The sequence below is a fragment of the Mus caroli genome, unplaced genomic scaffold (genome assembly GCF_978045245.1).
Source record: "Mus caroli unplaced genomic scaffold, Mus_caroli_1 scaffold_19, whole genome shotgun sequence".
Taxonomy (NCBI): domain Eukaryota; kingdom Metazoa; phylum Chordata; class Mammalia; order Rodentia; family Muridae; genus Mus; species Mus caroli.
Window position 1 is genome coordinate 71,918,783 of NW_028227274.1, and position 13,983 is coordinate 71,932,765.

A 13,983-nucleotide genomic window follows, 5' to 3' on the forward strand; every position below is an offset into this window, starting at 1 on the left:
TTCATAGCAGTGAGATCAACAACACAATCAGGGCAGGAACCTGGAGGCAGGTGCTGATGCAGAGGCCCTGGAGGGTCTGCTTACTGGCTTGCACCTTGTGGCTTGCTCAGCCTGCTTTCTTATAGCACCCAGGACCACCTTCCCAGGGATGGCACTGCCCACAATGGGCTGGGGCCCTCCTACTTCAATTACTAAGGAAGAAAATGTCCTACAGGTTGGCCTACACCCATTTTCTCAAGAGAGGCTCCCTCAGTTGAAAAGGTAACTCCAGCTTGTATCACACTGATGAAAAAGTAGCCAGCACACAGACCTTCCAAAAATAAAAATTACTTTAAAATCTCCTGATGGATTCATAGATAGATTATCCAGGCGATACCACATGCTTTGGTCAAAGGACAGAGAATCAAACAGGAACGGGGCTAGAAGCTCTCAAAAGATGCCTGGCAGGCAACTGGTGGAGGACTGTCATAGCACTGTTACTCAGTTGTAGATTCTGAATACAACTGACTGAGGACACAGGCAAGATGTGTCTACTGGTGCAATAGAAGCCAGTCTGCTATGGAAGTAACCAAGCACTTCTCATTCTGCTTGATGCACATGTCTGGTACTGCAAAACCCAACCAAAACCCAGTAGCTGAGGAAGTCAGAGACCCCAATGAGGAAATTACTGCTATTTTGCTAAATGGTCATAATAACATGTCCATCAAATTGTCTTCCAATGCCTACATTCATACCCATGGACTTGTGTTGCCATCAATTTTGTTCAGAAATACTACTTTTTGCAGTAGTCAGTGGTAACCACAGACAAAGTGGTAAGAAGTGCCTACTAGATGCTATTCATCAATAAGAAATCTATTACTACCTTCTCTAGTGCTCCGAGAACAATGCAGGAGGAGTCAGAAAGAATGTAAGAGCTGGAGAAGGAGAGGTGGTGTGTGTGGGATGATAACTTTTGAGCACTGCCATGGTTGACTGATTCAGACTCACAGGAGCTGTGGTCACCTGCACAAGAGCTATATAGGACTGGACCCATCAATATCCTGGCATGGAAGAGGGGCAGAGGGGCTCATAACAAATTATTGAGGAGATATGATGCAGCCACCGTTTAGAAACCTATGCTTCTCTAATCAACTGTAATGCAACACTAAGTCATACATACAAAGATCAGAATAGTTTACCAAATGTATGAAAATGTCACTGTTAAATATATTGCTATGTATAATTAGCATTACCTAAAAAGATATGGGTCTTCTTTCTAGAATAAAGAAATATTCTAAAATGGCTTGGAGATGGTTGTACAATTCTGTAAACACTAAAAGTACTGAATACTTAAAATGATTTGTGTGACATATAAATTGCAATTGCATCAATAACGCTGTTGAAAACCAGAATTCCCATGACTAACAGATCAAAGTGACTAGAGAGTTGGTTCCACGGCTAAGAGCACATGTTGCTATCACAGAGCACCCATGTGGTGGCACATCACAACCACTGGTAACTCCAGTTCCAGGGGATCTGATGCCCTCTTCTGACTCTGCAATGCACTACATATGTGGAGGCACTCTTAACACGCATATGCAAGAAAATAATAAAGCCGCATAAAGAAAAAAAAAAAAAAAGGAAAGAAAATTTTCTTTAAAAATGTCTTTAAAAGCAGGTGTGGTGGAGCATGCCTGTAATCCCAGGGTCCAAGACGTGGAAGCAGGAAGGTGGGAAGTTCAAGGTCATCCACAGCTCTATCACAAACTCAAGGCCAGGCAACAGGGCTCCATGGGCTACATGAAACCCTATCTCAAAAACCAAAACCATGGATACATTTGTTTACCCTGTTTCAATTTAACAGGGAAATGTCTGTCAGTCTACGAGTACTTCTCAGTGTAGGCACTTGTAGGGGCTCCCATTATCTGCATAGATTTCACTTCCCTGGTGAGAACCTACCTGGGAAGTTAACTGAAATATACTCTTTACTCACCACTGCCAAAAACAATCATCAAATTAGAAAATGTCAGTAACTCAATATAAGATATATTTATACCAGTCTAATAAGATTATTCTGAAGAACATAAAACAGTTGTAAAGAAAGAAGCCTTGCCAGGCACGGTGGGACGAATTGTTATTCACAGCACTTGGGAGACAGCAACAGGCAGAGCTTTGTAAGTTCAAAGCTAGCCTGCTCTCTACACACAGCTATACGGTAGGACTGTCTCAAAGTGAGCACCTGGGCATGGTGCCACATACCTTTAATTCCAGTACTCAGAAGACATAGACAGGGCATCTCTGTAGTTAAAGCCAGCCAGGGGAATTCTGGGATAGCCAGAACTACAAAATCATGAATGACTCTTTAAATCTTAACACAGCTAGGACAAAAAAGGGTATTGTGTCATACCAAATACTCTGTCCCACATTCACTGCAAAAATTTATGAGTAACAAAAAAAATCTATCCATACAGTGAAATATCAAAAAGACTTACCTGAACGTAAACACAAATGTTCAATGAATGGTTCAACCAAAAAATGACTAGCCAAACAAGGAAACAAACGAGCCCCTCGAAAAACTAAAGTGCCAATACAAAAAAAGAGAAAGAGAGGGGAAGAGAGAGGGGGAGGGAGAGAAAGGGAGGGAAAAAAAAGGGGGTGGGGGGAGAAAAAGCCTCACAGCAGCCAGTCATTAGCACTTCTAAGACCATAAGAGGGTAAGGACAGAAATTCAGTTTCTGTACTATGAAAAGGGACAACAGTCTAGTTTTCAGAGCTACAACAAGCATCTGCCAATGAATCAAGTACTAGGCAAAATAGTTTGACAGCCCAGAGATGCCCCTAGGGTGTAAATATAGCCTATATCAGAGAGACTCAAGGGAATTCAACTCTGTGCATATGTGGAGGAGGAAATTAGCTCCCCGACAGACAAAGTCTCCCTACCTCCTACTTATAAAATTGGTTCTGAAAAGTGGGTTCCAGTGACAAGCAAAACTGCCCTGTAGGGAAAGTAATGACAGGAAAAAAAATTTTTTAATTAAAAAAAAAAAAAAAGATTCAAAAATTTTCAAACCAACCAAAGTGAAGCACAGGTCATATAATGCCACTGTCAGCACCAGGATAAAGAGAGCTCTGGTGTGACCCTACCATCCTGTTAACCTGGGTGTAAGGTCTTATGCTTGCAATCCCAGGACTCAGTAAGGAGGGAAAAGGATTAGCAATTCAAGGTCAACCTCAGCTACTTAACAAGTGCAAGGGCAACCTGCGCTCCAGAGAGCCTGCCTCAAAGCAAAGACAAAAACAGTGATTCAAGTGACAAAACATAAAAATTCCTTGTAGAAGTTATAAACTGCAAGTCCTTTCTAAGGGAGTGTTCTATGAGCAAACCACACAACGATGCCCTGCAGGAAAACTAACAAACGAAACTACGGAGAGTCATCAGTTGTCACGGTCCATAAGTACCTAGGAGTGCTCACTTCCTCTATACTTGGTATGTTTCTAAGTTTCACAACAGAAGTCATATGGTGGGTCATATCTGTACTCAGGGATTCCAAGTCAGGCCGGGCTAAAGAGTGAAACAGTCTCTAAAGAACTGCCAAGCCACAGGCACCCTTGATAACTGTAAAGGCAAGGATGGAGCAGGTTGGCCACTAAGCATCTCTGCTTTTGTGCACACACTCTGTATCTATTACTGCTACACTCTCTGCATCTGAAGCATTGCCCAGAAGTCCACCATGCTGACTGCTGGGAAGCAAAGTGCTCAGGATAAAAAAATCTGAAACTGAAAATATATTTAACTCATCGCACCTATGTTCCTCTTGCCAAAAGAGCAAGTGTTAAAAAAAAACATTGAACTGTGCTTAATATGCAACAGCAATAAAAAGAAGTCTGTTTCTCGGCGTCTTAATTTGCAGTTTTACGAAGGGATGAGGACACTCCATCCCTTGAAACTCTTAACTTTACAACGGTCCTCCATAAACTCTTAAACACTGGCTGAAATGAAATTTTAGTTTAATGTTTTTTTTAAAGATTTATTTATTATTATATGTAAGTACACTGTAGCTGTCTTCAGACACTCCAGAAGAGGGAGTCAGATCTTGTTACGGATGGTTGTGAGCCACCATGTGGTTGCTGGAACCACCATGTGGTTGCTGGGATTTGAAGTCAGGACCTTTGGAAGAGCAGTCGGGTGCTCTTGCCTACTGAGCCATCTCTCCAGCCCTAGTTTAATTTTTAACCAATTTCCTGTTATAGAATACAGGTTCAGAGATTTCAGTCAATGTTTTCAAGAATTTATGTATCACTCTTAAATGACTTCAGAGATCTGAAAGACTAGGACATAAAAGTAGCCACAAAACTACACAGCTGCTTACAGCAAAGCACAGATCCCCAGAAAACTTGTCTTACACTCAGCACAGGCATACTTTGCGGTGGTGGTGCTCCTATTTGTTGAGATGGAGTAGCATCATGCAGCTGAGGCTGGCTTGAAACTCACAAAGCCCAGCATGCTCTGAGCTCACAATTCTCCTGCTGTCTCTTGAATGTGCCCACTGCAAGATAGTCTCTCCCCCTCTGGCCAAAACCATCAACCTAAGACAGCTTCCACTTCCCTCACCTCCACTTCCAGGCTTCAGGCAACAGAGGGTTTTAAGTCTAAAATACTTACATATAAACACACTGACCTTTATATACGCGCTTGGGTAGATCTTATGAACAGCGTCGCCAGGTGCTCGGCCAGCTTCTCTGTCCAGGTAGTAACTCTGTACAAAGACCGCGTGGTCACTAAGGCACCTGACCCAAACGTCACCTTCACCTTTACATTCCAACTGCACTCCTTTGCCTATGTGCAACCTCAGGAAGGAAAGACAGAACTACATTTCATCTTGTTATAACAGGTTTCAGTTCAGCTACATAGCAATAATAAAGAATGAAGGATATAAAACAATAGCTAAGAGATAGCCTTGGTAACAACTTTTATAACAAATAAATATATTAATTTTTATAAACAAACACAGTACTTAATATATATCAGAAGTACTCACACAAATTTATTTCACCCAAATAACTCACTGAGATAAATTCTATACTTTAAGATTTTATTTTTATTTGTTTGGGGTGTGTGTGTGTGTGTGTGTGTGTTGGGGGAGGTGCCCATGAAGGTCAGAAGTTGGCATCAGATCCTTTGGAGCTACAGTTACAGGCAGTTGTTGGTGCACAGAACTGAGCTCCACTCATATAGTAGCATAACAAATGTTTTTAATGACTGAGCTATCTCTCCAACCCTATATAATTTCTATTTTTTACAAGAATACTAAGACTTATATGCTACGCTGCCCAAATCAATAGCCACTGAAAACATAAAGCTATTTAAAATATATGTAAATTTAACTCCTCTATATTTAGGCTCATATACATAGAAAAACAATAGTCTGGAATAAAAGTTAATGTACTATTCAATTTCTTTGCTCTCTAAACATACCTCGCTCTCTCAATCGCTTCTGTCCTGTGGACATTGGAGAGTTGACCCAAGCAAAAGCGATCTCCTCCTGAAGGATCCACATAGCCATCCACAGTCACAACAGGGCAGCTTGAAGGGACCTTAAACGTCTCTCCTACCTGAACATCCATTTCAAAGTAAGCAATGGAACACCAGTACTCAGGAGCTACAGAAAACACATGAAAAAGAGCACACAGCTTTGTGACAGGTATTGGGGGGGGGGGGATTCACCACCCCAAACAAACCAAAACCAAAACCAAAACCAAAACCAAGAGGAAGGGGTGACTGAGTAGGTAAGCAAACAAAAGAAGTCTTCTACTAAACAAATGTAACATACTTAAAAATAGGGATTTCCATATTATATTTATAGTACTTATACCTTGACACTAAGTCAACTGAGAACTTAAAGTACATTGGAAATCAGACTCTAGTCAGGTGACAGTGGTACATGCCAGCACGTGAGAGGCAGAGGCAGAAACAGGTGGATTTCAATGAGATAGGCCTGATCTACAAGTAAGTTCCAGGACAGGCAGGGCTACACAGTGAAACCTTGTTCAGAGAAACTAAATAACTAAATCAATCAGATTCTAAAATAAACTGTTCTATTATGATAGTTCATTCGATTGCACATCTGTTCTGTGGTCTGAATTTTCAACTTTCAAAACCACACTAACCCTCTCACATAGTCTGTTCTGTTTTTACCGACCCCTACTAAGATAAAGTCCCCAAGTCAGGCAACAAGTCCCTGCCGACACCTACAATTACATAGCTCTTTTACAAGGAGGTTACTGTCTCTCAAAACTCAAACGTCATCTGCCCAGTGTACATACATCCCATGTACAGCAAGGTATATTTTTAGCAGTTTAGGGAAGTAGTACAATTGAGGCTCTGAACATATAGTTAGTTTATTCATTTGAAATGACTATCAGGGTGGGGAGAAGGGACAATGCTTGGTTTGGATTGCAAATACAGTTTATTCTGATTTATTTTTGCATTATTAAAGAAAATTCATATACATATAACTTTTTGGTTTTCCTTTTATATTTATTTAACAGATATATACAGAATATCCAGGGAATCTTTTGGTGATATATGGAAAACAGCAAATGAAAGAGTTTCCAGTCCTTCACACATAAATCTCAAAGAGGTACAGGGCAAATGAGCAAGTGAACACGCGACATACATCATGGGCAACACTGCAAAGAGAGGGAGGAGGAGCAGCAGCAGTAACGGAGGACGGGCATGGGAGGAGGACGGGCATGGGAGGAGGACGGGCATGGGAGGAGGACGGGCATGGGAGGAGGACAGGCAGTGGAGGAGGACGGGCAGTGGAGGAGGACAGGCAGTGGAGGAGGACAGGCAGTGGAGGAGGATAGGCATGGGAGGAGAACAGGTATGGGAGGAGGACAGGCATGGGAGGAGGACAGGCATGGGAGGAGGACAGGGCATGGGAGGAGGACAGGGCATGGAGGAGGATAGGCATGGGAGGAGGACAGGCATGGGAGGAGGATAGGCATGGGAGGAGGACAGGGCATGGGAGGAGGACAGGCAGTGGAGGAGGACGGGCATGGGAGGAGGACAGGCATGGGAGGAGGACAGGTATGGGAGGAGGACAGGCATGGGAGGAGGACAGGCATGGGAGGAGGACAGGGCATGGGAGGAGGACAGGCAGTGGAGGAGGACGGGCATGGGAGGAGGACAGGCATGGGAGGAGGACAGGCATGGGAGGAGGACAGGGCATGGGAGGAGGACAGGCAGTGGAGGAGGACGGGCATGGAGGAGGATAGGGAGGAAAAGAGTGGCACAGAACAGAAGGTGACTGGAGGACACTTCAGCCTACAAATGGCGAGAAAATCTATCTGAAAAACTCAAGACCAGAGTACAAAAGCCCTGCCCTGGCCCCAGGGGAAGAATTTAGGGGAGTCTTAGTTTTGTCTGCAGAATTTACCTGTATCACAATGTGTTATAGTTTGTATAATCTGAATCAAAGCTCTTAGCACGACAAAAAGCCTACATTTCAAGCCCCCAATGAAGTATTGACACTTAATACTTAAAAAGAAATGATATAAATATATTAATGAATGAATTTCACAAAAGAAATTTTTAATTAAGCCAAGAAGGGGGGGGGGTGCACACCTTTAATCTCAGCACTCCAGAGGCAGAGGCAGGTGGATCTCTGTTAGCTCAAGGCCAGCCTGGTCTACATAGTGAGTTCCAGGAAAAACAGGGCTATGTAGAAAAATTCTGTCTCCAAAAAAATAAAGAAAGAAAAGGAAAGGGAAAAAAGGAAAAATTTAATTAAAAGCAAACAAAAAACCTAAACAAAACACCTTACAGGATGCTGGTTAATACTGTCAACAGGATCTACAATCACCTAAAAGACAAGCTTTGAGAATGTCTGTGATAGTTTTGATATTGGGTTAACTAAGGTAGAAAGACCCACTCTGAGCTGACACAGGAGCAGAGAGAAGGGCACAGGTACTGCTTCCTGATTGCAAATGTAATGTGCCCAACTCCTAACCATCTTGCCACAACCCCAACTATGATGAACGATACACCATCCTTTCTTACACAGTTTCTCAAACATGCACAACAGAAACAAAGTACTGAGAAATGGGGCCATTGCTGTAATCCACCTGACCCCGTGGCTCTTACGCCTCGGAACTAAGAGGAATGTGGGAGTTTGGAACTTTGATCTGGAAAAGTCTTAGAACGCTGTAAGGGGTCAGTCACTCTGGTGTGAGTTTGAAAGTAGAATGCCAAGAGAAATACAAAATACAGACAGTCGAGGCCAGGCACTCTATCTGAAGCTGGTTAGACTCTGGCTGGACCCTGCCTGTGTTCTGTAAACTTTACTCAGGACAAACTTGAAAGTAATGGGCTCCTGTGCTTGGTGGGTGAAATAAGTCTCAGCAGAATATGCAGTCTGTGCCATAATTACTGCTCACGGCTCTCATTCAGGACTACAGTCAAAGAGCAAAAAAATTGGACAGTAAAATATGAACAGCACACAGTTGTCCAAGAACAACAAAAATGTGAGCTTAAGTCACACACGAGTAACAGCAGCAGTAAACAGTGAAGAAAGAGATCAACTCCTACTACAGCTCAGCTATGGTGAATGACATTCAAACTGGGAGCCAGCTTGCTTTGTTCAGGTGTTGTCACAGCAGTAAAAGCAGCAGCTAATACATAAGGCACCTAATTGCTTAGCAAAGCTCTGTCAAGCAGCAATGCAAGTTCTTTCCAATGAGGAGTTGTTAAGGTGCATAAAGGCGTGCCTGTGACACAACACTCAAGAGGCTGATTTGGTAAGAATATGAAAGACGCCAGCCTGGACTACATAGGACTATTTTGGAAGATTGTGTATTTAAAAAAAGAAAAGGAAAAACGAGTAGATGACTCAAAAATGTTTGAATCTTTTGTAACATCAATCCAATTAATTCACTGCAAATACAATTCTTTAAATATATTTGGAGGAACGCCAGGGACAAGAAGTGGGAGTGGGTGGGTAGGGCAGCAGGGCGGGGGGAGGGTATAGGGAACTTTCCGGATAGCATTTGAAATGTAAATAAAGATTTTAATTAAAATAAAAAAACACACACATACCTGTTTTTTGAAACATTCCTGAAGTTATTTTCTATAGTAAAAATCTTGTAGATTCAGTTATTTTCATCTCATTTGTTTGTCTGCATGTGTGTATGTGTACATGTACATGTGTGTGTATGTGTGTGTACATGTGTGTGTACGTGTGTGTACATGTGGAACCCAAAGAGGCCAGAACAGAACACCGGATCCCCTAGAACTGCAGTTATGATCTTTGAATAGATAAAATAAAAACAAAATTGTTATGAAATGAATATAATGCTAAAGGCAAGGCTTTCAATTAAACCCAGTATCTACTGTAGGCTGAAGCTTCATTCATTATAGGCAAGAGTGAACTCAAAGAAGAAAAAAGTAAGTTTTGTAGCCTCCACGTTTGAGAAAAATAAATTCACTACTTCCTTGCCACCAAGATCCCATCTGCCTAATAATAATACCCCAGACACCACACAACACAGCAATGCTTAAATACGCTGCAGCCTGACGTGGGGTAACATGCACTGACCTGCTGATAGCTGACAGAGTTTTAAGCAATTAAGAATAAGAAGGAAGTTGTATTAGGTCACAACAGAGAGCAACAATGGAAACCCAAGCCCTAAGAAGGAGGAAAGGAGGAGTCTCTACCTATGAGGACACAAGGCTACAGGTAACCTAAGTGGGAGAGAACTTGGTACAACTGGGCTACAATCTACTTCACGAAAAGCTTTTTCACTCTCAGAAGTCAGAAGGGAAGGCTTTATTTTAAAAATAATGCAAAGCTGATAGAAAATACCCCTTAAGCTTTTTTGCATATATCTCTGTTATTTTGCCTCAAAGACAAACCACATAAAAATTTTCTGTAGGACTAGTAGGAAACAAGAAACTGGGGCTATGCAGTCCAGAGAGTACTTCGTGAAATGTGCAGGCAAATCCTAAGTGAGGGAAGCCAGACCCAGAAAGACACACCTGGCATGTACTCACTGATAAGTGGACACTAGCCATAAAGTACAGGATAGCCATGCTACAGTCCACAGACCCAAAGAAGCTAAGTAACAAGGAAGGCTCAAGGGAGGGTGCTGAATCCCACTCAGAAAGAAAAATAAAATAGACACTGGAGGTGGAAGGAGGGAAGGAACTGAGCAGGAGGAGGGGGTCAGGTGTGAGGAGAGGAGGGGCAGCGGGGCAAGACTGGAGAAGGGAAATTGGGGGCATCTCTGGGACAAACCAGAGACCTGAAATGGGGGAGGGTCCCAAGAATCTATGGAGGTGACCCTAGTTGAGACTTCTAATAACTGGGGATAGTGGCCACCTCCTAAGGCCAAGTGGGACTTCCAGTAGAAGGAGGGGGATACCAACTCACCCACAAAATCTTTTGACCAAAATCTGTCCTGCCTACAAGATGTACAGAGATAAAGATGGAGTAAAGATTGAGGGAATGGCCAACCAGTGATTGGCCCAACTTGAGACCCATGCCATGGGAGATGTAGAGCCGACTCCTGAGACTATTATTGATCCTCTGCTATGCTTACAGACAGGAACCCAGCATAACAGTCTCCTGAAAGGCTCCATCCAACAGTGGATGAAAACAGATGGAGAGTCCCACAGCCAAACATTAGTTGGAGCCCAGGGAATCTTGTGGAAGAGTGGAGGGAAGGACTGAGGGAGCCAGAGGGGTTAAGGACACTACAAGAAGACCTACAGTCAATTAATCTAGGCCTGCAGAAGCCCAACAAAGACTGAACCACCAACCAAAGAACATGTATGGGCTGGAACTAGGCCCTACACATTTGTAGCAAATGTGTCTTCATGTGTATCCCCTAGCCATTAGAGCGAGGGCTACCTCTTAACTCTGCTGCCTGACTCTGGATCACTTTCTCCTAACTAGGCTGCCTTGTCAGGCCTTGGTGAGAGAAGGTGCACTCAGCCATGCTTCAACTTGATATGCCAGTGTGGGTTGGTGCCCAAGAGAGAGGGGCTTCCCTTTCTCTGAGAAAAAGGAGAGGAAGTAATGGAAGTCGGGGAGGGCTTTGGACGGAGGACTGTGAAGAGAGGAGAGAAGGGGCTGTTATCAGGATGTTAAAGTGAATAAATAAATTAATAGAAAAAGTGTGACATTAATCACATGATTTGAGGTTCTTTTGTTTTTGTAATGTAAGAACTCGGCTAAATACTGTTTGTAAAGGAGGGGTGGGTTGTAAAGCGCAGGTTTTACAAATACTATACAGTTGTAGCTCTCCAAAGTATTACCTTTAATTTCTGAAAATAAGAATACAAAATCTGGATGGATGCCTAACAGACTCACTGAGTTACTCTAATTTATCTGAGTGTGGTACCTGTAAATCTTCTATGAGCACATGAATATACTCCTGGAACACAAGCAACCTCAGAGGTACTGAAGAGAACCTAACAGAGCGACTGACTGTGAGGTAAGCCATTGGTAGTGCACACCTTTAATCCAGTACTCCAGAGGCAGAGACAGGTGGAGCTCTGTGAATTTAAGGTCAGCCTGGTCTAAAGAGTACGTTTCCAGGACAGCCAGAGCTACAGTGGGGAGAAGACTATTTCTTTTCTATTTGTCCAAGAATGAAAGTAGATGTTTAGACTGGTTACTGTACATGGATACGGCTAGCATTAGGTGGCAGCAGCGGCAGACAGTGGAGGGCAGAGTGAGGTGCATGACCCCAGCACTCCAATGTGTCTTGCCTTGTGATACTAACATCTTCCTATCTCTGCCTTGGAGTTTCTATTGCTGTGGTAACACACTATGATGAAAAACAACTTGGGGAGAAAAGGGTTTATTTCATCTTACAAGTTTCAAGTCACATTCCATCCCTGAGCAAAGTCAAGGCAGAGCTTAGGCCAGGAACTGAAGCAGAACCCATGGAGGACCACTGCTAACTAGGCTTGCTCCTCTTAAAGCAACCAGAGTCACCAACCCGGGCGGGCATGGCACTGCCCAGAGTGAGCCGTGCTCTCCCATATCAATCATCGAGCAAAACCAGAGTTCTAACCTACAGAGGCTACGCTAGAAGATAATTGCAGAACTGCGGCTTTCCTCCAATTAGGTGGAGAGCAATCCCTTTCAGGATGCATTCGCCATTAAGCCACGTCTGTGTTCTACTGAAAGATAGGCATCAATGTCAATACAGGCTGCTGCGGCGGTATCATGAAGCAGTCAGTATTATTCTCTAAACAGCAGGGGCTACTGTGGGAAGAATAAAGTCAATTTAAACTGCCACTGCTTATTTCCACTGTACGTTTCATTCAGCATTATGTCTTTCTTCATAACTGGACCGTCCTTACTCCTGCAGACCAGCTCCTCCTGAGCTACATATAAAACACTAAACACTATCCTTTAACTTATAGGTAAGGGTCCTTGTAGCTATATTTTTAAAGTCTTATTAGAAACATACAGTTGTCCTGTGTCTAGAAAGGGTTGTTCCAGAAGAGCCATCAGACACCAAAACCTGCAGTTGCTTCAGGTCTCTTACGTAAAATGATGCTATGTTTGCAAATAACATACTAAAAGGAACATGTAAACTGTATGAGACTGCTACATGGTCTGATATAAAGGACCTGAACAGTCTGAGAACTGGGTATCTGAGGGGCATCCTAGGATCAGAACCATGTGAACACTGAGAGTCAACTAACTGTAAGTCTATCTTCGGAAATGAAGAAAATCAGTTGAAAAGAAACAGAATTAGAAAACCTCACATTCCCGTTGTTTGTATCTTTGACGTTTCACGTTTTGAGGGTTTTTCTGTTGTCAAGCTCTGTCTCTACCACGTGGGCCCAGGGATCACACTCAGCCTCATCAGACTTGGCAGCAAGGCCCTTCACCCACTAAACCACATCACTTGCCTCTTCCCTGGGTTTCTAAGCTACAATTCTGAAACTATTCCACTTAAGCTTAGTGTCCTTCTGCTGAATATTTATGTATTCGATGCCAAAACCTGGCAATACTATACTTAGTATCTGATTTTAAAACACAGTTTTTTACTTTTCTTTCAGACAGTTAAAAATTAACTAAATATTATCTATGTGTTACTATCACCAACTCTTAAACTGTGATTAAGTCAGTGAATGTTACACTATTTGAGTTTAGTTACCCTGTAATATGCACTGGCATATGCATATCAATTATCATAATAAATCTATATATAGGAAATCAATATTGAAATATACTTACCAGGATGATTGGAAATGGGAGGCTGGAATGCAAGCTCATTGTGAACTGGCCCTAAGAAGAAAACATAATAAAAACCCCATTTTATTCATTAAAAGTTTTCCAGTGCTAAAACTTTTAATAAATCTTAAATATAAATTTCATAAGCCTTAAAATTTGTTTAGATCAAGTTTATGTCAAGAATTTAAGTTTATTTCTTGAATTATGTTGTGATATTAACAGCTAACCTTAGTGTTCTCTGACAAATCCTATCTAACAATTTACCAGCTATATATGCAATACTTAGTACAGCTTATAAATTATTTATATAACAGAATAGTATAATTAATAATGCAATATATAATGATTTAAACTGCTAACCTTTCTAAAAGTAAATGCTTCTACTTGTTAAGTCAGGAACATTTATATACTGGAACAGTAGCAGTCATAATTGAAAGCTTATTATTTGTTAACACATTGTGCTCAAAACTTCACAGGGTTACTATAGTCACTTTTTACAATATTGCTTCAAGCAGATAAAATTACAACCCTGGAGGCTTAGTAAGTTTAAACAAGTGACCAGCAATCATAGAGCAAACCCAGTAATTGTACACACTGGTCCTGGCAGCCATTAGAAATCACCTTCTCTGACCACATGGGAAGATAGTAATGTAACTGATATGTGACAATAAGCATACAGCATAAATCTCCCCCCATATATACATATCACACACACACTCATTTATATGACTGGAAGGATATACTA

General features: G+C 42.1%; 1 protein-coding gene across 1 annotated transcript in view; it reads right to left on the reverse strand.

Annotated features, from left to right (window-relative positions):
- Positions 1 to 13,983, reverse strand: part of Smad4 (SMAD family member 4) — a 55,700-nt gene that overhangs the window by 5,674 nt on the left and 36,043 nt on the right. The window contains exons 8-10 of the mRNA XM_021150940.3: positions 13,242 to 13,292; positions 5,456 to 5,639; positions 4,659 to 4,827 (exon numbers count right to left, since the gene is read on the reverse strand). Coding sequence (XP_021006599.1) covers positions 4,659 to 4,827; positions 5,456 to 5,639; positions 13,242 to 13,292 — 404 coding nt within the window. The remainder of the gene's footprint in view (positions 1 to 4,658; positions 4,828 to 5,455; positions 5,640 to 13,241; positions 13,293 to 13,983) is intronic.